General features: G+C 49.0%; 1 protein-coding gene and 1 long non-coding RNA gene across 5 annotated transcripts in view; one reads left to right on the top strand and one right to left on the bottom strand.

Moving 5' to 3' along the window:
* TGFB2 (transforming growth factor beta 2) overlaps window positions 1-13,577 on the bottom strand; it is a 59,758-nt gene extending 46,181 nt beyond the window's left edge. Inside the window, exon 1 of one of the 2 annotated variants that reach the window (XM_079763449.1) lies at window positions 11,758-13,577. In XM_079763449.1, coding sequence (XP_079619575.1) covers window positions 11,758-12,103 — 346 coding nt within the window. In that variant the 5' untranslated portion in view covers window positions 12,104-13,577. The remainder of the gene's footprint in view (window positions 1-11,757) is intronic. The other variant, XM_079763450.1, reaches the window with a different exon arrangement.
* Window positions 1-25,326, top strand: part of LOC307094531 — a 503,912-nt gene that overhangs the window by 387,437 nt on the left and 91,149 nt on the right. The gene's annotated exons all lie outside the window — the stretch shown is intronic.

Raw genomic sequence — 25,326 nt, 5'->3', positions numbered from 1 at the left:
CAACCACTGAGCCACACCAGCCGGGCCATGGTGGTTATTACATCCTGAAATTTGGAACTTTGCTTCCTTTGATGTAGCAGCAACTAGCTTTTGTATATGGCCCACCATATTCTTCTTTAGAAAAAAAAATACACCAAAAAATGGAAGAAAAAACATTACTAAGGGTAGTCAAGTCCATTATCAAGAGAGGATTTTTGCCTGAGATGAGGTAGATCCTATAAACCTTGGGCCAAGTCACCTGATTTAGCCAGCCCCCAGTTTCTGTAAAATGAAGTGGACATCATGGGACCCTTGAGGGTTATTAGGAGATTGAACTGAGAGGATATATTTAAAAGAGACTGAAAAATAAAATGTAGTCGAGGGATGTGATACATGAGTTGCCTAACCTACTGGCTAGATGAACCCCTGACTGCCCTCCAGGCCCAGCATGGCTATACTTCTCCCCTCGCTCCGGGCACAGCGGGCACAGCCTGGAAATCCACGCCCCTTCCATTCACCTGGGGCACATCTTCTAGAAATACCTCTGTTGCGATTCAGACGTGACTTGAGAACTGCTTTTGACAAAAGACAGGGGCGCACCCCCGCCTCTTATCTAACCGACTTGAAAACTGGTAGGAAAGACTTTTCCCTGCCCAGGAACTTACCCATCGCCAGCATTCACAGACTCACAAGATCCCCAGCGACCTGTTTGCACACTTGGCGGATCCCACCTCCCAGGGGAGCCCTCGCTAAGGGGACCTGGGACCCTGGATGGATGATGACCCGCGTGGCAGGGAGACGCCCACACCGAGGCCTCTGCAGCGCCCTGCGATCACAGGGTCTCGGATGCCCCTGCCAGCTGACGCCTGTGCACATGTTCTCCCCAATAAGCAACCAGGCTGTTTATTTTTAGAGCCTTCCCCAAAGTCCCCTGGGGGAGAAAATCCCCGCAGATAACCAGTCCGCAAAGACAGGAAGCTCCGCCGGGCACCAAGGCTTTGTCCCAAGATTAGCAAGTCAGACAAAGCCTTCTCGTGCCCGCCTGACCTCTGGGAAGAGATGCGGAAAGCTGCCTTCCATGGCAAGCTCAGTTTCACCAGACAGAGACAGAGTAGGGTGCAGCGTGTGCTTTCTCTTCCCACTGCGGTTCTGGGGGGATTTCACTCCTTTTCCTGGGAAATAGCACCTTCTTCAGGCCAGCGGGGGTTGCGGGACCATTCTATTCATGGGATCAGAACCCCTGAAGCCGTCCCAGGTCACCCAGGGCAAAGGAGGGCCGTGCAGGGACGAGGCAAGCTAACTGGCATCATTTGCCATTTCCAACACGCAATCCTCAAGTATGTACGTGTGGTTTCCTTTCTCTCTGCCATAAAGCTGCCCCATTCAAACATCTTTTTCACCCTAACTGGTTTGGCTCAGTGGGTAGAGCGTCAGCCTGCAGACTGAAGGGTCCCAGGTTCGATTCCGGTCAAGGGCATGTACCTTGGTTGCGGGCACATCCCCAGTAGGAGGTGTGCAGGAGGCGGCTGATGGATGTTTCTGTCTCATCGATGTTTCTAGCTCTCTATCCCTCCCCCTTCCTCTCTGTAAAAAATCAATAAAATATATTTTTTTAAAAAACAACAACATCTCTTTCCTTCTTTTTCCCTTGTTTGTTGTTGTTTATGTGTTTGTTTTTAGGCCAAAGGATAAGATGTTCCAGGCCTAGTCCAGTGCCTCAGAAGTTAAAACCATGAATTGGATGGAGATATAAATGGTGCGAATGTTGATTATTTAGGTTAAAGAAAGCAATTCTTAGTTTTTAAAATAAAATCCATTTTCAACCATCTGTGTGATTGAAGTGGCCCTGTGGTCTGGATACATTTTTTCAGGTGAACAATGCTTTGGGTAGATGGGAAATGCTTTTAAAATGTAAAACCCTCGGGGGGGAATCTGAAATGTTAACAGTCTTCGAGAAGAGACACTTTCTAGAAGTATCCGGGCGCTCACTAATTCACAATGGGGGCCTGCGGCTCGTATAAGCCGTGAGATGGAAAAAGTCCCGAAGTTGAAGTAATCTGCAGTATAACTAAGAGACGGCGCAGGTCACTAGGAACGTATTGGGGTTCATGCTCGTCTGTGGTGACAAAACTAAGAAATGGAGCGAACAACCAAAATACAGTGTTTTCAGACAGCGATTCTGGACCACCTGCCTGAGAGTCACCTGGCCTGTGTGTGGAGATGCAGGTTTCTAATGGGTCAGAGAGGGGGGAAAGGGGGACATATGTAACGCTTTCAACAATAAAGCTTAAAAAAAAAAAAGGTGCAGGTTTCTGGAGCCACCTTAGAACGACTGAATAATAATCTGGATTGGGGGGATGGGGGAACAGAGGTTTGGGAACCTGCATTTTTAAAAAAATATATATATTTTTTTTATTGATTTCAGAGAGGAAGGGAGAGGGAGAGAGAGATAGAAACATCAATGATGAGAGAGAATCATGGATCGGCTGCCTCCTGCATGCCCCCTACTGGGGATCAAGCCCGCAACCTGGGCATGTGCCCTTGACCGGAATATAACCAGGGACCCTTCAGTTCCCAGGCTGATGCTCTATCCACTGAGCCACACCGGCCAGGGCTGGGCACCTGCCTTTTTAATAAGCAGTACAGGGGATTCCGCCTGTCGGTAAAACTCGAGAACCACTGGCCTTTTACGAGATCTCATTTGACCTCAAAACAACCCAACCAAGTGGACCGAGGGCAAATGATCCCTCACAAGGGTTGCTTGTTCTGAGGAAGGAGGCTTTCTAGTGTGGAGGTGTCTGTAAGAAAGAGGTAAAGCCATTCTTGCTCAAATGGGACCTTAAGCAGAATGAAATGTCATGAAAAATGCTCCCAGGCCCTGGCTGGGTGGCTCAGTTGGTTAGAGCATCATCCCGATGTGCCCAAGTTGTGGGTTTGATCCCCAGTCAGGACACATACAAGCGTCAACCAATGGCCCTGACCAGTTTGGCTCAGTGGATAGAGCATCAGCCTGCGGACTCAAGGGGCCCGGGTTCGATTCCTGTCAAGGGCATGTACCTTGGTTGCGGGCACATACCCAGTAGGAGGTGTGCAGGAGGCAGCTGATGGATGTTTCTCTCTCATCGATGTTTCTGACTCTCTATCCCTCTCCCTTTCTCTCTGTAAAAAAATCAATAAAATATATTTAATAAAAAAAAGTCAACCAATGAATGCATCAATAAGTGGAATGACAAATCGCTGCTTCTCTCTCTCTAATCAACACATACATTTTTTAAAGTGCTCCTAAACTCCATTTCAAATTCAATTCCTGCCGCAAACTCTCCACACACACCTCTCTCTGTCGATAGAATTCCATGAGTGGGCTCTACCATTTCCTCTCCACGCTCCACCACAATGAATTTTTACTCCACTTAGAGACGGCCCAGCAAATGGTACTGAGGGAGGGCACACCGCTGATGCCAAATGCGCCATGCCTGGGGTCAACGTGGCTCAAGACCCACCTTCTAGCATCTGAGGACGAAGGAACTCATGAAGTTAGGCAGGGGTCTAGCCACACAGCTTGGTTATGGATGGTGATGTTTGCTGACAGTGGAATCATCTGAAAAGTCTCTCTCTCCAAGACAAACTAGCCCAGTCACCTCATGCTCACCAGCCCCGAGGAGGGGAAATGGTGGCCATTCAGGACTTGCTTCATGACCATTCAGACCAATGACTTCCATTCACACCCTCAACAACCCAAGGCTTGATCCCATGAGGAGGGACAAATGAATGACTGAGTGATTCTTCACATCGACATGATTTTTAACAGACATGTCTAAGGGTGACAGTGAGGTTTCCCAGCCTGAGGTGACAGCCAGAACGCGGCACTGCTTCGGCCCAGGTACTGCCCAAGTCCGCGTTCTGGCATGTTCCATTCTCCGCTTCCCTCTCCTCAATTTCCAACGCCCAGATGCCACGCTGTGCGCCTGCCTGTGGGGACAGAGGTCCAGGACCAGTCCCCTTACCAAAGCATCTATTGTCAGCAGAGAAATGTCCTGTCTGTGATGCTCTTTCCTCCTTCTAAAGGAGACTCAGAGTGAGCCATTCACCTCCCCCCACGCCTTTGGCTTTTCTCAGCCCGGATCTGAATTCTACGAGTTTCTGACAAAGAAATACAACTTCAATGGTGTTGTCATTTAGATGTCAAAGCAGATGTGAAGCTGAGGTTTAAGTCAGTGGACAGGGAAATCAATGACCGGATAATAACAAAAGCCAAAGTGGAAAGAATGACAAAGTTATTGCTGTTCCGTGTGGTAGAGAGAGAATGATTGATCCCTAATGGATTTTGTCTGAGAAGCGTTGAGTTAACGATGCTGAAATGAATCCCACGCAGAAAAATTAAGTTATATTTCTCAGGGAAAGAAGTCCTATTTATGTTTTGCCAACTATAAACTGTGCTCTTAGAATGCATTAACAAATACTGTCTTTATTAGATTTGCAAAGACCAGTGGCCGTGTGGTCATCTCAGTGTCTTTCTCGATAACAAACTTTGCATTCTTGTCCCCATGATGAAGTGACAAATATAGATGCTTGTGTGCTTGCGACAGTGACAGCCTGAAGTGATGGGTGAGCAGTTATGTGGGAGCCGGCTTGTCAGGCCAGATGTGACATCTGTCAGGATGGAATGGGTCCGATGAGGGGGGAGACCAGGGACAGAGCCAACATCTATGTCACAGCAGTTTTCCTTGTCTTTCTGAAGCCTGGGACGGTGCTTCAGATTTCCTGAAACAAACCACATCTCCCCAAAAAAGCAGTCTCCCTGACTTCTCTCAGAACCTCAATGCTCTTCCTCAGAGATAGCCTGCTTCCTACTGGCCCCATGTAGGCAGCAAGGAAGGCCCCTGGGGAGGGGACCCCCTCCCGGTGAACAGGGACACGTGGGACAAGCTAATGTGAGACCCAACAGCTGCACCCAGATGACTTCCAGAAGGTTCGGGCCTTGAAACATCCAGAAAGCTCTGTCCACTGGCCTTAAGTTCCTGAAGTCGTTGGGGTTGAAGGAGCACCTGAGCCCCACATTCCTGACCCATCAAAGAGCTCCCTGGAGAGAATGGAGGGGGGTCCTGGTCCCAAAGAAGTTTCCTCAGCACCATGAGGCCTTCCGGCCACCTACCATGGCGAGTCCAAGAAACTCAACTCCTCACCAACCCAGCGTCGTCATGTTTTCGAAGATGTTTGCGGTCTTACCTAAGAAGGCTTCATTCTCAAGGGCTTCTTAGATGTCTCTCTAGCCCTGCCAGTCACTAATTCCAGCCCCTTTGGTGGCAAAGGTCACCTCAGAAACAATCCACTGAGTGGAACCTATAAGATGAAGGTCCCGAGACATCCCAGGCTAATGGGAGTGGCTTCTAGAACATCCATTTCTGATCACGTTTTAGTAAGTCGAAAATATCTCTCTTCCTGTCTCACAGTCAATGGCACGTCAGAGTGAATCGTCAGTGATGTTTCCTTCTTAGGGGCACACACAATAATGGTGCCCCTTAAAACCCATGGTGTCTGAGATGCAATGAGTTATGGCTGCCGTGCAACGTGGGCCTACACGGGCCAGAAACAGAGCCAGGTGCTCTCCGCCCCTGCCCTCCTCCATCTCTTGCAGCCCTAGGCCAGCCTCTTCTTCAGGGTCAAAGGTGAAGAAGCTGAGCCTGGCCCAGCGAAGCTGACGGCCATCGATGCAGATAGTCCAGAGGCGTGAACACCAAGAAGCATTCAGGGACGGTGGGGAAGAGGTCAAGGGGGTGTGTCACGCAACAGCGGGGGGGGGCCCCCAAGCCGCCCCAGGAAGCAAGGTGGTGGCCACACCGCAGTACAGTCACCACCCACTTCCGGATGAGAGAGGCCAGAAGAGAAACAAAGTCAAAGGCAACAACAAGAACAACAAACAACAACAACAACAACAAACAACACCCCCGTTCGTGGCTGTCACCTGATCGGAACGTCTCCGATCTCTCCCAAACTCAGACAGAAGCGAGCTTTCGCAGTCTAAACAAACCCATCAAAGAATCCCTCGTCTGTGATTCAACTGAAAACGCCCGGGGAACATGGGATTCCTAGGCTTAAAAAAAAAAAAAAAAAAGAAAAAGAAATGATCCGGGTTTAAAGAATATTGGAAAAGAAACGCACACCATATGGCTTCAGAATGACAATGGAAACGTTTGTTTATCTCTGGCCAGAGGCACATTTCGTCAAGCTGCTCCGGATCGGAGGAACGGAACCCACCCTCCCTCCGGCTGAAGGGCTGCCGAAGGAGAGCGCGCACATCTGGCGAGTCCGCGTCCCCTCCAGCATCCCTCAGCACCGGAAATGCTCCATCAAGACAGATGCAGGGACCGCTTCCAGCCTGTTCCACGCAGTGCCTTGGCTTGCCGTTCACCTTCCTACTAAACCTACAAGGGGGCTGGAGAGGGGTGGCAGGGGGAGGGGGGTGTGCTGACCAGAGTCCCAACTCCATGGTTGGCCTGCACGTCTCTCCCAGGGCCAGGTTCCTCCACGAACCTTCTAAGAATGCTGCCTGGCCCTAGCCAGTGTGGCTCAGTGGAGAGAGCATCCATCGGCCTGCAGACTGAAGGTTCCCAGGTTCGATTCCGGTCAAGGGCACATGCCCGGGGTTGCGGGCTCGATTCCCACTAGGGGGCGTGCAGGAGGCAGGTCATCAAGGATTCTCTGTCACCATGGGTGTTTCTCTCTCTCCCTCTCCCTTCCTCTCTGAAATCAAGAAAAATATATTTAAAAATAAGTAAATAATCAAAATGCAGCCTGAAGCGTGTTGTCATCTCTGGGCGAAGGCCTGGGGGTGAGCGACCTCCTCGGTTCTAACCCAGATCTGATGGTGGATGGACACTGAGTCACTAGCCCTCTTTCCCCATCTCCGTTTCCTCTAGGGAAGCCCATCTGTCATTCTTTGGTATCTTTATAGGGAAGATGCTGCTGTCAGCTTACATCAGCGCTTTTGCACCAGACAGAAGCCATCCTTCGAAAGGTGCAGCTCCGGCAGTCGCCCCCAGAGGTCGCTGTGGAGACACCGGGCTGGGAGTCCCTCTGGGAGGTCAAGGGGTCCCCACCTGGCCCCTCAGGCTCCAAAGCCCAGCCTCCCGGGTGGTGAGGAGGCTGGCCTCACTTGGCAGCAAAGACTTGCCCAACGGCTTCAGTTATAAACAGTATATTTCTTTGAGGGTTTTTTCCTAGTCCTTGAAAAGTCAAAGAAAAAACAGAGAGGAAAAGAAAAAACAGAGAGGAAATCCTGACAGAGTATGTGGCCTAAGTTAAATGTAACCACAATTAGGCACTAGAGTTAGTACAAGCGATGATGCAATAACAATGAAGGAATTAAAGTGGGTCTGTTGTTTATTAATAACTCAGCCATTGTGGAAGTCAAAGGGTTCAAGTCTGCCTTTGATCTCTTTTTTTTTTCCCTCTCTCTCTCTCTCCTTCCCTCTCTCTTTCGCTCTCTGTTTCTCTTGCACATCCACACACAGAGAATCTTAAAAAATAAAATCCCTGAACATCAAGCAAAAAATACTACTATGTTCCAGCAACTGCTAATATTTTCCTTCCCTGGGCAACTGGCCCGTAGTCCAGCAACTTGTGCACAGCGAGCCCGGTCCCTGAATAGAACCGTAAGCCGCCCTTCCCCCAGAACACAGCGCTTTAGGGGTAATTCCTTCTACGCGCCACGAGCTCCCTTGGAAAATGACAGGGGAAATAGAAAAGGACATTGTTTTGGCATCAAATGTTTAACATTCATGTGAAAACAATGACCGAAGAAACCTCGCTGTGATGTTTCGGACTGTATATTTTAGTTTATCTCATTCAATGGGATTGAATAAACCAACACGATTATTTATTTTCTTCGATTTGCCTGGCTCGGAGAATCCACTCTTCATTAACATGCGCTGTTTGTTTTCCTTGCAAGGGAACTCCAAGATAATTTCTCACTTCTCTTGGTCCTGACTGATATCACTTGCTGACCGAAGTTACTGAGGGGTGGGGCCACGCCAGGCCTCAGGCTCGATGAATGGGAAGTTCAGATGTCTAATTTAGGTGTTTATCACCGTCATCAGAAAGCACAGACTGTACCGAAGGGTTCCATTTCATGCCCCTATTTAATGAAGGCAACTTTCTGATTATCTTTCTATTCAAGGCTCTCATTTTAATGTCCTTTCGATTATAAAGATATTTTATTTTTTTAGGTGATTACTTTTAACATAGGACTACTAGCAGAATTCAGTAACCCCAAGTAAATATCAGGGGAATCGGGGCTTCTCAATGTTGGCATGCCTGACTCTTTGGGCTGGATAATTCTTTGATACATGGGAGGGGCTCAGCTGTGGGTGTTCTAGGGTGCTTAGCCAAATCCCCAGCCTTCCCCACTAAATGCCCATAGCACCCCTCCACTCCCAGTCAGGACAATAAAAAATGTCAGATGCATCCTGGGTGGGGGCAGTGGGTGTGTGTGTGTGTGTGTGTGTGTGTGTGTAAGTGTAATCACCACAGTTAGAATCACAAGTGCCTGATCAGTTAGAATGAAAGAGGGAGAGGAAAGAGAGAAAAACAATCGTTTTGTCTCTTCCTTTTTAGATTTGTCCAAACCTCCCCAGATTTTAAACTGTCCATCATTTGACACCTCCTCTGGTTAAGGATGTTACTCTCGCTAAATCTCTAAAGACTTGTGCAGGGTCTTTTGAATAGATGTGCCTTGAACTTCAAATAGATTGTCCAAAGGACCCAGAAATCCACCAATTCCCACTGGGTAAACGATCGGTAAACCCAAGCCTAACTCCACTTTGAGCCTTAAACTAACAGCATGTGAGAAGATCAATACGAATAAATTCAAAACGAATCAGACCCCTTCTCTAACTGTTGACACAGTATTATTTATATCCCCTAAATACCTTTCTTGACGAAAATTCGCCCGAGAAAACTGGCAACTGGCCAGTTCTATTCATATTTACTGTATTTATATAGTACACCGGGCCAAGGATAATATTTAAGACAAAATATGCCTGGAGGCATATACAATATCTCTCATATTTTTACTTTGAAATGTCCACGTTGCTAAAAATATTGAGTCTGAACCGTATAAAATGCGCCGCGAAGGGCGATCAGCGATCTGAGATGATATATGGCTCGCTGAGTATAATTAGAGCATATTTGTAATATTTGAGCCGGAGTCACTCCCCGAACGCTAATAAGTTGGGGGTAAGAAAAAAAAAATGAACCAGTGATCTTTCCCATGCCTTGGGCTCTGAGGCTCGTGACCCTCGCCGATGTCACTGCAAGCTACGACAGGCACCCTCCCTCCGGCAGCCACCGAGCCAGTCCTAAAGGGGGAACGCTGGTCAGGAAGCCAGGGCTGTACTTTCAATTTGCTGTTTCAAAATATGGTGGAGTGCTTTTCTCTTTTCTCCCCCCCTCCCTCTTTTTTTTTTTTTTTTTTGGAAGGGTGTACTCTATTCCAGTATAACTCGAAAGTGCTGGAAAATCAGTTAACCTACTTTCCGTGAAATGGTCCACAGTCCTTACACAGTAGGACGCAGTCTGCTGTGCGTCTCTGTCCCTCCATGTGCTTTCAACAAGACAGGCTTTTAGACGCCTGTATGTTGGTATGAAAAACCGACGGTATATTTTGAAAATGCTGGACCTCGGAGAGGTTTTCATATCTGTGGTGGCTCCACGTGGGGTGGGGAAGAGTTTCCACTTGCTGATCTCAGCTGCCCTATCTGGGATCCTGACACTGTGAGAATTTCTCCACGTTGCTGATGGCCATGACCCCCGGGGCGGATCCCCTCAGCCCTCTGGACTGAGAGACGCTGGAGAGAACAGGGCATGAACGCCCTCGTGGGTGACCTGCTCTCTCCAACACCTCTCTCCTGAGGGTTGCAACCTCCTCTGTGCAAAGCGCTGGCGATGCATCGGAGATTTTGCAGATAAACACACTCCTGGGATGACATACTCAGGTGCTACCTAACACCCTGGCCCGGCTGCCCAAATAGAACCATGCACGTGCAGGAGGACAGCAAACTGACTCAGCCCCGGGTTCGGTCTCAATGGCTTTGGATTCATGACAATGAACCTTCTTGCCTAATATCGCCTTGGCTCCACCCCAGACCCAGAGCTTCGCTCCCCGCAGGGAATAAGCAGGGTGGAGTGTATTTATCACCATCATCACAATAATAAAACCCTCCCACCGGCCAGGATCCCCTGCCGGAGGAGATGTAGCAAAAGAAAGGTCGCGGGGAAGACTGGGGTTAGCTCCACCGGCTCACGTGTGGAGACCCTCAAGTAGGAGACAGGGCGAGTCACAGAGCTGCGACTGGTCAAACGAACAAGAAGTATTCAAAAAGGAAAGCTCCGCCCTATCACTGGAACCTCCGGGATCAAACGGATCTAGAGGGCCATATTATCGATTTAGGAAAGACACAGAGATTCCATAAGGCAGCCAGCCAGGATATAGGGCACAGAAAGGGGTGGAGAGAAATGGCCAACCAATGAAAAGTTTACAACTTGGGGTTTGGACTACGCCAATATCGAAGCTTTTTTTTCTTTCTTTCTTTTTCTTTTTCTTCTTCTTCCTCCTGGTATTTAACCCTCTCAGGTAGCACTTCTTTTTTTCCTTTCTTTTCAGAATGGGAACTAATTCTAAGCAGACTGTCCTTTTCTCTACCCCTCTGCCCCCCACCCCCAAGGAACTCCCCAATAAATCACTCGGCTCCCATTGCTACTGTATGCCAGCTGGCTAGGAGGAGGCTGCCCTCCGAGAAACAGGTTTACAAGTAGCAAATGGGCTGCCTTCTCCTGGCTCTGGGGCTCCCAGGAGGGCGGCCCAAGTCCCCGCAGGAGCTCAGGGCTCCCCAGGGATACAGAGAAACGCAAAAGAAAGGCGATGTGGCTACCCCGCGAGCTTCGCGAGGCAGGGTTGAGTCGATTCTGGAAAATAACGTGCAAGTCAACCCCCTTTCCGCACCAAGTCAGACACCAAGCTGCCCTGGCCACCGCTCCAGGTGACTTCAAAGCGGGAGGGACGGGGGGAGAGGGGGGCTGGGCACCAGCCGGCCTTTGGGAATGTAAACACCTGGCGGTGGCCACAGGCTCCAGAACCGGGGTCTGGTTAGGAGGTAGGTGTTTTGGAAGGGTTTTTCACCAAATCGGGATCGTCTTGGCGTTGGGAGCTGGGGACAATGGGGAGGCTTGGGGGAGCCCGTTGGATAGGTCGGCGGGGCGAGGGGCGCGGGGCGCCTTCCCTTCCGGAGAGGCTAGCTCAGAGCCACTTTTTTTAACCCTTCCTGCACCAGCCGGGCCGGCTCCAAAGCCGTCGGGGTCCAGAAAAGAAACCCCACCAGGATTCCCCTGCTGACCTCGGCCCCGGGGAGCGCCTCTCGGGGGACAGGGGGGAGCCCAGCCAAGAATCTCAGGGGCGAGAAAAAGAGAAGAACGCCTTAGAGAGGAGGAGGGCTCTGGGGGCCGGGGGGAGGGGGGGGAGGAAGGGGGAGAAATGGAGAAAATACAGTGAAAAGGCAACGTTTTCCAGCCTCAGGTTCTTACGCCCAGGAGTGGAAGGGGCGTGAGTGGGGACGAGGGGCTGGAGACCGAAAGACGCAGCGGGGACGCGGGGACGCGGGGACGCGGGGAAGGGCGATCCCTGGCGCGGTGGCCCCCGCGTTTGGGGAGCCTCGGGCAGCGCTAAGCCTCGGAGAATGGAAACAAACAAACAAACAAACAGAAACAAAACAGAGCGGAACTTACTTTCCGAGGGGAAGAAGGGCGGCATGTCGATCTTGTACACCTCCTTGGCGTAATACTCCTCGTCGCTGCGCTCCCGCTCGCAGGCGGCCGCCCGGCGGCTGGCCTTCTCCTGGAGCAAGTCCCTGGTGCTGTTGTAGATGGAAATGACCTCCGGGGGCACGTCCTCGGGCTCGGGGTAGTCTTCCGGGGGGCTGGTGAGCTTCAGCTTGCTGAGGATCTGCCCGCGGATCGCCTCGATCCTCTTGCGCATGAACTGGTCCATGTCGAGGGTGCTGCACGTCGACAGGCTGAGCGCGGCCGGCACCCAGTGCAGCAGCAGGAACGCGCGCAGCACACAGTAGTGCATTTTTTTTTTAAAGGTGGAAAAAGTTTCTTTTTTTTCCTTAAAAAAAGTTTTAAAAAAATGGTACCAAAAAAAAAATAATAATAATAATAGAGGAAAAAAGAAAGAACTGGAAAAGAAACCAACCAATCTGAAAATACAGGTCAGGTAGATTATTTTTTTTTTAATGCGAAACTTTTGCTAACAATCGAGTCACTGTCCAATAGAGAGAGAGAGGAGAAGAAAAAAAAAAGGTATCTTGCTCGAGAATTCCTTTCCGAAGAAAAGGCCAGTCGTTCCCAAAGTGGAAATAGTAATGTGCGATGGGCAAAGGGAACCCTCACTTGGGGGTGGGGGGGGGGGAGTTAGAAAAAGTTTCCTTGGAGCGACGAGATGGGGGGGGGGGGAGCGAGGCGAGTGGCTATGAGGCAGAAGTGAGTGTAGGAGGAGGACACGGAGTTCAGTGTGTCAGTTTCGGGTGCGGAGTGGCGGATCTGAACTCGGCTCCCGCGGCCCGGAGGGAAGAGATGAAAAGGTCCCGGCTGGCAGCTGCGGGCGGGCGGGCAGGCGGGCGGGGCGCCGGGAGCGCAGCGGGGTCCGTGCGGCGCTAATGGATACGCTTAACGCAGGAGAGGCGCGGCCCCCGGGTCCACTGCGGCGCTAGGAGCAGGAGCAGGCAGCTCGGAGCGGAGGAGCGCACACGTGTGTGCGTGTGCGTGTGCGTGTGAGTGAGTGTGTGTGCGTGTGAGTGTGTGTGTGTGTCTGTGCGCGTGTGCGCGCGCGGGGGCCGAGCCTGGAGCCTGGCGCGCCGCGGGGAGGCGGCCGCGCTGCGCTTGGGAGCTCGGGACGCGCTCGGATCCGGCGGCGGCCGCAGCGGCTGCCGAAGCGGCGAGGACCCTGCTTCCCCGAGCCGCGCGCGGGGGCCTCCACCCCGGCCGGAGCGCGCCGACCCGCCCGGTTACTCCACGTCGCTGCCGCCGCCGCCGCCGCTGGCAGGCGCGTCCAGCCTCCAGCGCCCTCCTTCTCCTGCTCCTCCTTCTGCGCTCGCTCCAAACGCCAACCAGGCAGCCGACGACCGGCCGGCGGCCGCCGCCGTGGCTCCCAGCCCCCGGGCCCGCTGGCGGGGCAGGGTTATTCCTAAGGGGGCTGCGCGGGGCGGCCCTGGGACGCCCACCCTTGCCCGCCTCTCCTGGCGTCTCTGCCCCTCGGGCTTTCTCGCTTAGGGGAGGTGGGCACTTGGCACCCTGGAGTCCACCCTCCTCCTTTCTCCTCTCTGCATCCAGGCAGCCCCTTGGCCGGATCCCGAATGGCTGCCTAGACCGTTATACTAGGCTCTTCATCCCTTTCCCCCTCCACTTGCTCCTCTCTCTCTCTCTCTCTCTCTCTCTCTCTCTCTCTCTCTCTCTCTCTCTCTCTCTCTCTCTCTCTCTCTCTCGGAGCTTCTGGAGCTCCTCTCCAAGTGAACCCTCTGCTGCCAGCAGATAACATCACGGTCTTGCCTGGGAGCAGAGATTTATAAGTTCCCTCTGCACCACGTGTTTGCCTTCAACAAAGTGACGTGCTAGGATTACAGTCAGAAGTCCTCTCCTCGCTGAGACCTGAGCTCGCCCCGAGCGGCCCAGGGGTGGGTGTGTGCGCGCGGGGAGGGGAGGGGGAGGGGGAGAGGGAGGAAGGGGGAGTGTGCGCCCTGACAACCGTGATTTACGGTATTTACTGGATAGAGTCACTTTGCACGGGGGCTGCTGAGGGACGCGCTAGCAAGCCTCCCGGTTCTGAGTGAGTGGGGCTCCCTCACAGCCTCCCAAATGGAATCACTTGCTCCAGCGTGGAAGGGTTCCCTCCTGTAGTGTGTACACACACACACACACACACACACACACACAGGAGCATTACTCTGGGCCAGGCCAGCCCCTGAGACATGCCTTTCCATCTAAGAGTCACCTCCTACTTTATTTATTTATTAGTGGAATCCATTTCTGCTGTTCCCTGATACTATTTTATTTTTTAAAATATGATTTTATTGATGTCAGAGAGGAAGGGAGAGGGAGAGGGAGATAGAGACATCCATGATGAGGGAGAAACATGGATCGGCTGCCTCCTGCACGCCCCCTCCTGGGGATGGAGCCTGCAACCTGGGGGCATGTGCCCTGACCAGGAATTGAACCGTGACCTCCTGGTGCATACCTAACACGATGCTAAGGCCCGTATCCTAAAGCACAATGGTTATAGTTTGTTACAGTCTAGCTAGCCCTCCATGGGACTGGGAACTGCTGGGAGCAGACCGCCATCATTTTTTATTTTTTTTTAATAATCTAAAGAATGAAGCACATTTGTTCGTTTCACTGTTGGAATGGATGGCTCTCTCTCTCTAAGGTGCTGCCTAAGCCACTTCCTCACAGGGCTTTCTCCTCATCTTCTTCTCCGGCTCGACATTCGCATCCAGGACGCCGAGCGTGGCCTGTGTCTGCCATGTCCATCACACATCACTTGACATTTTGTCTTTGGACGCAGCCCCAATGGGACAAACACAAGGAGCGCTCCTGCCACTGTTTGCTTTTCCCCTCTCTTTTATTTCACCTCTCCTTGCTCCAAGTCAACATTTGCATTTCGGCACGACTGTGGCCATACTGACTAGACCCATGGTCGGCAAACTGCGGCTCGCAGGCCACATGCGGCTCGTTGGCCCCTGGAGGGTGGCTCTTCCACAAAATACCACGGCCTGGGCGAGTCTATGTTGAAGAAGTGGCGTTAGAAGAAGTTTAAGTTTAAACAATTTGGCTCTCCAAAGAAATGTCAATCGTTGTCCTGTTGGTATTTGGCTCTGTGGACGAATGAGTCTGCCGACCACTGGACTAGACGGATGATGTACACTGGAAACTCTGTGGAGTGTTCCCCCAAACTCAGTGCCTCTGTATGATTCCCTAGGTAGGTGTTCCTTTTATTCTAGGAAGGCGACAAGGAACTGTCTCTAACTTCTGAAATTGACACTTTACCTGTATAGGGGGCCTGTATTATTAGTAAACGGACGGCTGAATAGATGTAATAACAATAGCTAACATATTAGTAAGATAGAGAGATCGATGTATATGGACATTTAATCTGCACAACAACCCCAAAGGACATAGTATTATTGTCATCAGCAGTCTTCTGCAGATGAGAAGGCTGTAATCCAGAGAAGCTAAGTACCTAGTTCAAGGCCATCGTAAGTGGCAGAGCTGGAGTCTGCAGAGAGCATTCGTTGTCTATGTCCTTACCCACTAGTAACTTCTAAGACCTACCCGGATAACTCTTATAAACGTGGGTTTTATGGTGATGCCCGTTTGGGAGGTACTGGGTACTCTATTACAGACTCACAATCCCCATCATTATGCTAAAGGCTCTGAGAAATTTACACATTCAACTCTTTTAACCCAGCATGTTCCAAACCCCCTTGAACATGAAAATCCGCCCCCCTCCCATTAATACACATTGGAAAACTCTGGAATAAAGGAATTGTTTCAACCCACTTCTGAATAATTCTGAAAGTTGCATATAAATCAGCATCAGCGGGTACCTTTCCTTTTAAAAATATACATATATATTTTTTATTAATTTCAGAGAGGAAGGGAGAGGGAGAAAGAGATAGAAACATCAATGATGAGAGGGAATCATTGATTGGCTGCCTCCTGCACGCCCCACACTGGGGATCGAGCCTGCAACCCAGGCATGTGCCCTTGACCGGAATCGAGCCTGGGACCCTTCAGTCCGCAGGCCAATGCTCTAGCCACTGAGCCAAACTGGCTAGGGTGGTGCCTTTCCTTGAGGCCCAATGGAAGCAGCTTGAAAGGAGTTAGACAAGCGGCCAGCACCCCAACAGCCAAAGCAAAAATATACTCAGGCGTGGCTAAGACTTCCCTGAACTCGCCCCCCTTTGAGCTCAGTTGGAGAAGGGCAAGAATGCAGCTGTACCCGAGGGGGTAAAAGTGACTATTCTTACAGCCGGTGGGGCAATGCTGATGGCAATGGTTCAGCCTCCCTCCTCCCCCTTCTCCCCCACAACCCACCTGAGCCAGGGAGACCACCTTCTTGGTAGAGACACAAAGACACCCGAGACTGCGTGGATTCAGATTAGAGTGCGGAGAGAGCAGCAAAAGCCCATCTCTGTCCCTGCCAGGGAAACAAACTCGGCCATAAATTCTTCTGGCAACCGTCCCCGCTTCCCAATATAAACACACACACTCTTGTCCATGATAGTTGGTTGAACACCCACTGCTTCCTTTACAACAACTCAGGCCCCCGGCCTATTCCTCAGAGGCTACTTTTAATTTCCCCACAGCCTAAGGAAAGTAAGACAGGGGAGGGTCGGTGAAAACTTCTGGTGTCGGTAGGTGAGTCCCTTTTTCCTCTCGGGTGAGCGATCCTCTGAAGATGTAACAGGTTAGACTGTAAGAGCTGCCTCCCTGGTAACTCTACGGGGATCCTTTCTTGTATTAAAATAACTCCTTTGGAGTCTTTTCATCTCCACATTCGACAAGGAAACAGTCGCTGAATTTCATGAGATCTTAGTATGTGCGAGGGCTTTCTACAGTCTTTATGGCGAAAAGGGTATTGAACTCATCGAGACCTTGACCACCCCGTGGAGGCAGGAGCATGAAGTGCTTACAAGGGCCGGCTCCAGAGTCAAGTTTTCTTGGGTTCAAATTTCTGTCCCTTTCTGGCTTTGTGACTGTGACCCTGGCCAAGTCCCTCCGACCCGTGGTGTTAGTTTCTTTATCTGTGAAATGGGGATACCCCATAGTACCCACAACATGAGGTTATTGCGAGGATTAAACTATACAGCGAACGGAAAGCACTTCTCACAGAGCCTGGCACCTAGCAGGTGCTCATTAAACGCTCCTCGCCATTTTTTCATGCTCTCACTTCTTCCTCTTTGTCAGAGATGTACAATAAAACATGTGGCCCCCACTCTTCCTTAGATACAAATAGAATGGAAAAGAAAGGGAAGACGCCAATAAGAATTTGCTTTCTGGTTATACCTCCTAGCAGTTTCTGTACGGAGAAGGCCATTCACTTCTTTTAAACATTATGGTATTTTGGGGGGGTGGGGAGGGTGGGGAGGAGAGGCGGAATTATGGAATTCTGCCCCCAGTCATTATAGGAAGAAAGGAGACGAAAATATACTTTTGGTGAAGAGAACTCTCGACTATCCGAGTCCAGTTATGTCCAAATTCAAGATGAAGGTCTCTTATTATTGAACACCCTGAAATGGCTCCTTTGTTTTCCAGAGCAGAGAGGTGGAGGGTTGCAGCTGTTTCGACGACGGGCCCTGCTTGGCTCATTAATGGGTCTGTTCACTTAAGTCCCCTGGAAGTCCTACAAGAGGCTAAGCAAATGTTTGCCATGAAGCCAACTGCTCATCCCTGCCCTGGAGCTTTATTCCTATGGATCCAAAGGCGGAGTGTATGATCTGACAGGTCCTTCCCATCTCCCATGAAAGAGCAACTTCCTTTAGATTGGATTGAACAGTGGTCGGCAAACTCATTCGTCAACAGAGCCAAATATCAACAGTACAACGATTGAAATTTCTTTGGAGAGCCACATTTTTTACACTTAAACTTCTGCTAACGCCACTTCTTCAACACAGACTCGCCCAGGCCGTGGTATTTTGTGGAAGAGCCACCCTCAAGGGGCCAAAGAGCCGCCTGTGGCTCGCGAGCCGCAGTTTGCCGCCCACGGGATTAGAACAATGGTTTCCAGCATGGACGCATTGAAAACCAGGGCATGGGGGGAAAGAACCGTATGGGCCCCCTGTAATGTGACTACATCTTACCCTACGTAGTGACCCTCCATAAATGCCGCCTAACCCTTTAGTGTGAAAATACACCCCAAGCCTTCCCGGTTCTCGCTTATAATTTATTTGATACGATTGAAAAGCCGTGTTTGGTTCTATCATGATTTCTATCTCACGTTCCGTATGCATTTCTAGAGACACGAGCTTCTGCGCTCTGAACGACGAAAAAGCAAGGTTAGTGATTTGTCCGAGAGAAGTAACTAGTCCAGTGAGGATCCCCATGCTGTGTCTCTAGGCTAATCTCAGGGAGAGGCCACAAGGAGAAAGGAGGGGCAATGGGCAGGGAGGAGAAGGGTTTAAAGAGAAGATCAGAGTGGGTGGGAGATAAAGGGATAAACTTGAGAGACAGGGAAGAATGCGAGGGTCTCACTCAAGGTTGCAGGCGTGAGAGTTACACCCCTCACACTTGAATGAAACACTGTGGGAACGTTTGGCGTTGTGACCAGCTGATGGATTATTGGTTGTGACTGTTGAGGCCTCAGGATTCACAGGTCTCCGCGTTTCAGAAGGAAACCTCTCTCTCCCTCTCTCTCTCTCTCTCTCTCTCTCTCTCTCTCTCTCTCTCTCTCGGAGGCGTCTCTCCCTGGCCTGTGCTTTGTCAGCGCAGGGCCTGCTGAAGTCGGTTGCAGCCTCTGATTTTTGGCCCCGGCCTGATGCAATTCACCCCCTCAAACAGCTTTAGCGACTGATATCAATAAACAGCCGCTAGTGACTGACATAAAGAAATGATCACCGTGAGGACGGTTGTCAGACAGTGTAACCTGGGGATGAGTGTAATAAAATGCTAATGTTCATAGTAAGAAGCCAGCGGCAGAATGTTCCTCAGTGGCCAGGGTGGTGTTTGACACACACATACCTCTTACAGCATCTCTACTCCGACTGCACGTAGCTGACCACCCCGAGTCTGCAGTCACATTTCACAAACAACCAGAATGATGTTTCTGGGGAGAAAGGGAGAGAGAAGTATGCACGAAGTAAAAATGAAAATAAAACTGAGGAAAGGAAAAGAGAGGCAAATGATAGAAAAAACAATCAGGAGTATGGCTGGGCTGGCTTGGCTCAGTGGTTGAGCGCCTACCTAGGAACCTGGAGGTCACGGTTCGATTCCCAGTCAGGGCACATGCCCGGGTTGCGGGCTTGATCCCCAGTGGGGGTCATGCAGGAGGCAGCCAATCCATGATTCTTTCTCATCATTGATGTTTCTATCTCTCCCCCTCTCTGAAATCAATAAAAATATATTTTTAAAAAATAATTTTAAAAAACCAGGAGTATGATAACATGAAGTGGAATTCTCATTTTTTAAGGATACGTAGCCTTTGGATAAATTTCTCTGTCATCATTTCAGTTGGTTTCATAGATTGTGGAAAAGTCCAATGTGTGAATTTCCACAAGCAAAGTTCCCAACCTATATTTCAAACAAGCTTGCCTTTCTGTGGTCTGAATCAAAGACCTGTGATTCTGCAATCAAAGAATGAAAACAAAAGAAAACAAATAAAAAAACAACAAGCAATAGTAACTGCACGTAAAGAAAAAACGTGGAGGTAGTTTTTTGTTAGAAGAATAAAATGAGTTCAGAAGTAGCTTAAAAGGCAATGTGTAAGTAGGCTTTAATAAATACTTTAAGAAGCAAAGCAATATGGGTTGTTCTGATTGGTCCAACTGGCAACTAATAGCCAGAAAGTTCTTATAACGAGGGTGACCAGAGAATTAATCCCCAAACCTGAGCACTTTCAGTACTGAAGGGGGAACTGTTCACACACACACACACACACACACACACACACACACACACACACACACATCAGGACAACAGGGGTGACCCAGGACTGACCTTCAGAGTCATTCGATTTACAACGAAGCCACATCAGACTTTCTCCTTTGTTGGTTATAATAGAGATATATTCTGCCTACTTTCAAGCCTTCTTTCCCCTTTGCCTACGCTGCAGATTCAAATAATCAGAGCTCTTGATTTGAAAATGCTTACCATGCAATTCTAGCATTGATATACACCTACAGCACCCCCAAAAACGAAGCCCCTGGAGGTGCTTGGCTGAGATTCTTTTGAGCTCCCTGAATGCCCCATCTCCCACGTGGAAGGAAAGAGGATAAAGATAATAATGACTGGGGATGAAGAAGCATTCTTCGTGGTCCGTGCCCAGCCAGATTCAATTGTTGCATTTTGGAAAACGGACAATAGTTTGGGAATCCAAAGAGTGACAATGAATGCTGACCCTTCTCATGTCAGTAAGCAGGAAAAATAGGAAAGAATGCCTTCTGTTTGTCATTTGGCGCGTATGGGTCATTCAATATTGACTTTTTACAGGTTGTTCTTTCCTGTTTAATAAACAGTAAAGGCTGCACGACTTCACCTCATTGAAAGGGGGTGTGTTTCCTGTTATGTTTATGATCAAGATCCCTACAATTCCTTTTTTAAGATTATTGCCGTTATATCGGCGTGTCCCTTTAAGTACAAAAGCAATATCTTTATAGCTCCCATCCACTGCCGAGCTATTTACTATAAACCAAAGGAATAAACCTAAAAATACGTGTGTGCTGTGACCCAAAGAGACTTCAGCAATACACAAAACAATCATTTTGGCTGCCTGGTTAGGAGCGATAACAAGTTCTCGTTTTTTTGTTTGAGAGGACTGCGAGGCTAAGTTAATTAAGGTCCTTAAACGGCAGACTCTTCTAAGATCAATCTGCCCATTTGGCCAGTTGTAACAATTAAATCGAATCAATGCCACCATGGTACTGATTGTTCAGAAACTAGCCACTCATCCAGTTGTGAGGGGGAGTGAGGGGGGGGGGGGGGGCGGGGATTTATATCCGTTAATTCAGTGACAGCCTAAATCCTGCCACCTGGAGGACAACAGTGGTATGACTCCCGACTCCCTGTTGGGAGCAAATCAGCATGCTGGCTCACTTTTCTCTGGGTGTTCTCATCACAGCTTAGTCAACAATCTTGCAATGTCGTTTTGTGGTCAAACCTTCCTTCAAACTGTGGTGAAGAGTTTCGCCTCAAGCACATATTCCATTGATTTGTCGTTGTGGCTGTTTTACCCGGAGGAAAGACACTAGCTAACAAAAATTCCTGCACACAAAACGAAAGCTACAATTCCACGGAAAGGCCAGAAAACGTGCATTTTTAGACGAGAACCCAGCTCAATATCAATGGGGTTTCCTTAATGATAAAGATTTAGTGGCCTGTTATCTCGTGGCCAATATCATCCTAAGCTCAAATCCAGTCTTTATGTATGAAGCATATTTAAACTATCTAAATGCTTCATAGCAAAATATGTCAGCACTTACACTTGTGAAAGTTAAAAGTTATGTCCTCAAGTGACCAATAGCAGCCTAAACGGACAACAGCCGCCCAGCAGGAGTGGCTCGAAAGAGTTTAAGGAATTTGTCAAGGACACATAGCTAAGACGAGTCCACACCGAACTCCGCACTCCGTTCTGATCCCACAGTGATGCCTCGTCGCCTCACATTGAGTACTGTTTGCAAGAAAAGGTTGATGCAAATAGAATTTCACTCAGTTGTCCTAAGGACCAAAATATGGCAGCTGGGCCATGCCATCCGGGCGTTCCTCCCATTTGCAGAGAAGGTCAGGATGGCCTTGAACCTTGTGCGCTGAGCTTTTATCCTATATAATAAAAGCATAATATGCTAATTAGACCGGGTGTCCTTCCGGACGACCTTCCAGATGAAACTGGGGCTGCGAGGGAAGTCAGAGTCCCAGGTGCCAGAGGGAAGCCGGTGCCGGCAGCCAGGGGAAGGAAGACCTACGCTTGCACGAATTTCGTGCATCGGGCCTCTAGTATTTATAGAGCCCGGTACTATGGTACAAAGACAAATATGATGTAGCAACAGCCCCGATGTTGCTCAGCATTTCAGGGTGACTGCGTCTGGCTGCCTCGCCGATGTTTTGAGAGCTGATGTCAACCCGTTGTTTATGTCCGTTCCGTGGACATAAGATTGAAGTCTAGATCTGCAGGCGCAAAAGAGGCAACTGCCCAGTAGCCGGAAGGGGGATCAACAGCTGCGGGGCCACCCACGTACGAGGGCGAGGGCACAGCGCTCAGCTGTCTCCCTATCCCGAGCCTGGCTGGTCCTGACCCCACACAAATTCGGGGTTCTCGCTTTGATGTGTATGAACCGACGGCATTGAAAATACAGGATAGCCCAGCTGGTGTGGCTCAGTGGTGGTTGAGCATCGACCTATGAACCAGGAGGTCACGGTTTGATTCCCAGCCAGGGCACATGCCTGGGTTGCGGGCTTGATCCCCAGTGTGGGGTGTGCAGGAGACAGCCGATCAATGATTCTCTCTCATCATTGATGTTTCTATCTCTCTCTCTGTCTTCCTCTCTGAAGTAAATATATATATATATATATATATATATATATATATATATACATATATATATATATATATATATATAATGTAGGATGATTCAAGGGTTAGAGAAACTGTCATTTATATGAATGTGGTTAACGCGCATCATTTTAAACTGGCTGCGCTAATAAAAAACAATGCCCTCTGTGCTCTGTTTTCTGTCTTCCCCCCCCAAATCTGCATCCTCCATGTGCTCCAGCAAGATGCCAAGTGTGCGCTGGAATCGACTGGACCCTCAAGCCCTGCCCGGAAGGCGCTTCGTCCAAAGCAGGGGGATTACATTACGGTTCATCACGACTCAGTATTTTGTTCACTATCGCTCGCTGCTCTAAACACGGCCTGGCTCACACCTCCTCCCTCCTCCCAGTCTGTTCATGGACAGATTAGCATCATCAAGTTTCAGATAAGCTCCCAGGGAGCCCCCTTTTGCTGGGAGAGTCGGGGAGACTCAGGTGTCCAGCTGGCCCAAGCTCAGCGCCTGTTTTCCTGGGACAGGGGTGAGAGGGCCTTTGTAGGCTCGGAGTCGCGCTCTCTCCTGTTTCCAAGGTTTGCTCTTGCTGCCAATTGACCTCACATAGTCTTCGCACTCATAACACCTGCAGGGCTCAACAGCCTCTCCACCTGTCACTAACGTACCACGTGGACGCGAGCATCCGTCACTTGGACCCTAACAGGTGGATTTAAGGCAAGGGCAGGATGAATTTGGCTTCCCTCTGCAGAGTGTTCCCAAATAAAAATGAACATATCAAGAGAGTACCAAATACTCATCTACTCACAAGCCTCATTAAACTAGGACCCTTATTAATGCACAACTTGGATTCCATTATAGTAGCTTATAACAGGTTATCTTTTACCAAATATTTTTTTTAAGTCATGGCAGGTAACCAATGTATGTGAAGTTATCCCTGTTAATCCCAATTGCCACACTATTTAAACTGTATAGTGAGAACTTGCTGCAGGAATTTGACTTTAAAAAGGAGGTGAAGTTTCAGCTGTTTGGTTTATAATTTATAGGAGTAAAATGGTCCCTATTGTACCCCAAATAGTATCCTGAAATGGGTGCTCAGTCAATGCTAGATAAATGCTTTCATTTAGTTTTATTAAGAAATTTAAGTCAAGAAACGATGGTAACTAAAGTTACTCCACGTCTAAGTTAAAAATGTACCATTTCTGCTGGGCCCGAGTGGTTCGGTTGGTGGGTCACCGAAAGGTTGCCGGCTCCGTTCCCGGTCAGCAGGAGGCCTGCGAAGGCAACTGATTCATGTTTCTCTCTCCTTTCCTCTCTCTAAACTTGTCCTTGGGTGAGGATTAAAACAATTTTCTTAATGTATAGTTTGCTGTTTTAAACACTGTTCGTCTCCTCCTCAAATTTATATGTCAAAGCTCTAATCCCCAGTATGATGGTATTTGAGGTGGAGCCCCCATGACTGGGATTAGTGTCCTTATTAGAGAGACACTGAGCCCTAGCTGGTTTGGCTCAGTGGATAGAGCGTTGGTCTTTGGACTGAAGGGTCCTGGGTTCGATTCCAACCAAGGGCATATGCCTGGGTTGCAGGCTCGAACCCCGTAGGGGGCGTGCAGGAGGCAGGTGATCAATGATTCTCATCATTGATGTTTTTGTCTCTCCCTCTCCCTTCCTCTCTAAAATCAATAAAAATATATTTTAAAAAAATAGACACTGAGAAATGAGGTCTCCTCCATCCCTATTTCACTAGGGACACACACAGGTATTAATAAAAACCTCTAATAACAACAAGAACAAAAAGACAATACATATAGGGAGAAAAGAAAGTTGTCCAAAGGATGCAAAAGTATGAACTTATTTATTGGGTCTTCTCCTGCCTCTTCTGCAGAAATATGTACGCTCTTTGAAGATTCCTTTCTGGCATCTTCTTAGGCCTCTTGATTCCCTTAGTTCCTTAGCAACAGTGTATTTCAGCTGGTCTCCCTTTCCCTTCACACTGGGACTTTAGAGCTTCTCGTATTATTACATGTTGAGCTAGGACATCTACACCCTGTAGTCACACGGCTGTATGATTACTCCTCCTGTCCGCCAGGCCAGCGCAGGTGGCAGGACTAGTTCGGTTGGGGGCCACTGTATTATTAAATATATTCACATGTGCAAAACCGTGATTAAAAAGCCCTGAGAGGTTTTCCAGAATTCAAACACTCCCTTTTCACCCACTTGTTGTAAAAGACACAAAATGCTTTGAAGAACTTGGGACTTGCCCTCCAATAACCTCTCGGGCTTCCCACTGAGTCACGCCAGGCTCGAAGCACTAAAGGTGAGCCTGTGAGCTGTTCCCTTCCAATAGTTTCAAGGGTGTCCTTTTCAAGTAGAGTAATACTTGATCTAAGAGGGATTCGAGGTAAACCCAGGACCTCAACTCCAAGGTTCAAGTGCTAAACCACCAAGATGACTGTTATTATCCCTGGACAACGGGTGTTACCTTTGACTTGGAGATTTCCATGCTGAAGAACAATAACCAATACTACTAAACAATGCTACACAGGACACTCACTCCCCCCTCCTCCCCCTCCTCCCCGCCCCCCCCCCCCCCGCCCCGCCCTGCCCTGACCCAAACCTTTAGATAAGGAAGGAAAATAATTTCTAGTTACTAGTTGCCTGGTTACTATTTTGCATTGTTCCTCGTAAACAAATGAAAATAACTTTTTATTACTCTATTACTCTAAATAGTCACCAAAGATAATATCAAGTATTGTTATATTTAGATAAATTGGGGGTGGGGATGGAAATGCAGTTCTTTCTTATTCCCCCCCTCAGAGAACTCAAGGACAAGCTAGGACGAGGAACTAGATGCAGAATTACTTATCTAATTGCATGTCAGAAGAATTTAGATACTTAGGGTAGAGGTTTGTAAACCACTCACCTAAAGGAACAGTTTCTAACATAACATGCTCATCCTTAGATTCATATTCATATATGGTGGCATTTTGCTTATTTTCCTTATAGCCTCTAACATGTATATTTTTTTTTATAGTGACAACTCAATTTT

Source organism: Cnephaeus nilssonii (assembly GCF_951640355.1).
Source record: "Cnephaeus nilssonii genome assembly, chromosome: 23".
In the NCBI taxonomy this organism is placed as follows: Eukaryota; Metazoa; Chordata; class Mammalia; order Chiroptera; family Vespertilionidae; genus Cnephaeus; species Cnephaeus nilssonii.
The sequence above is the reverse complement of the archived record's forward strand: the minus strand, read 5'-3'. Positions and strand labels throughout refer to the sequence as shown.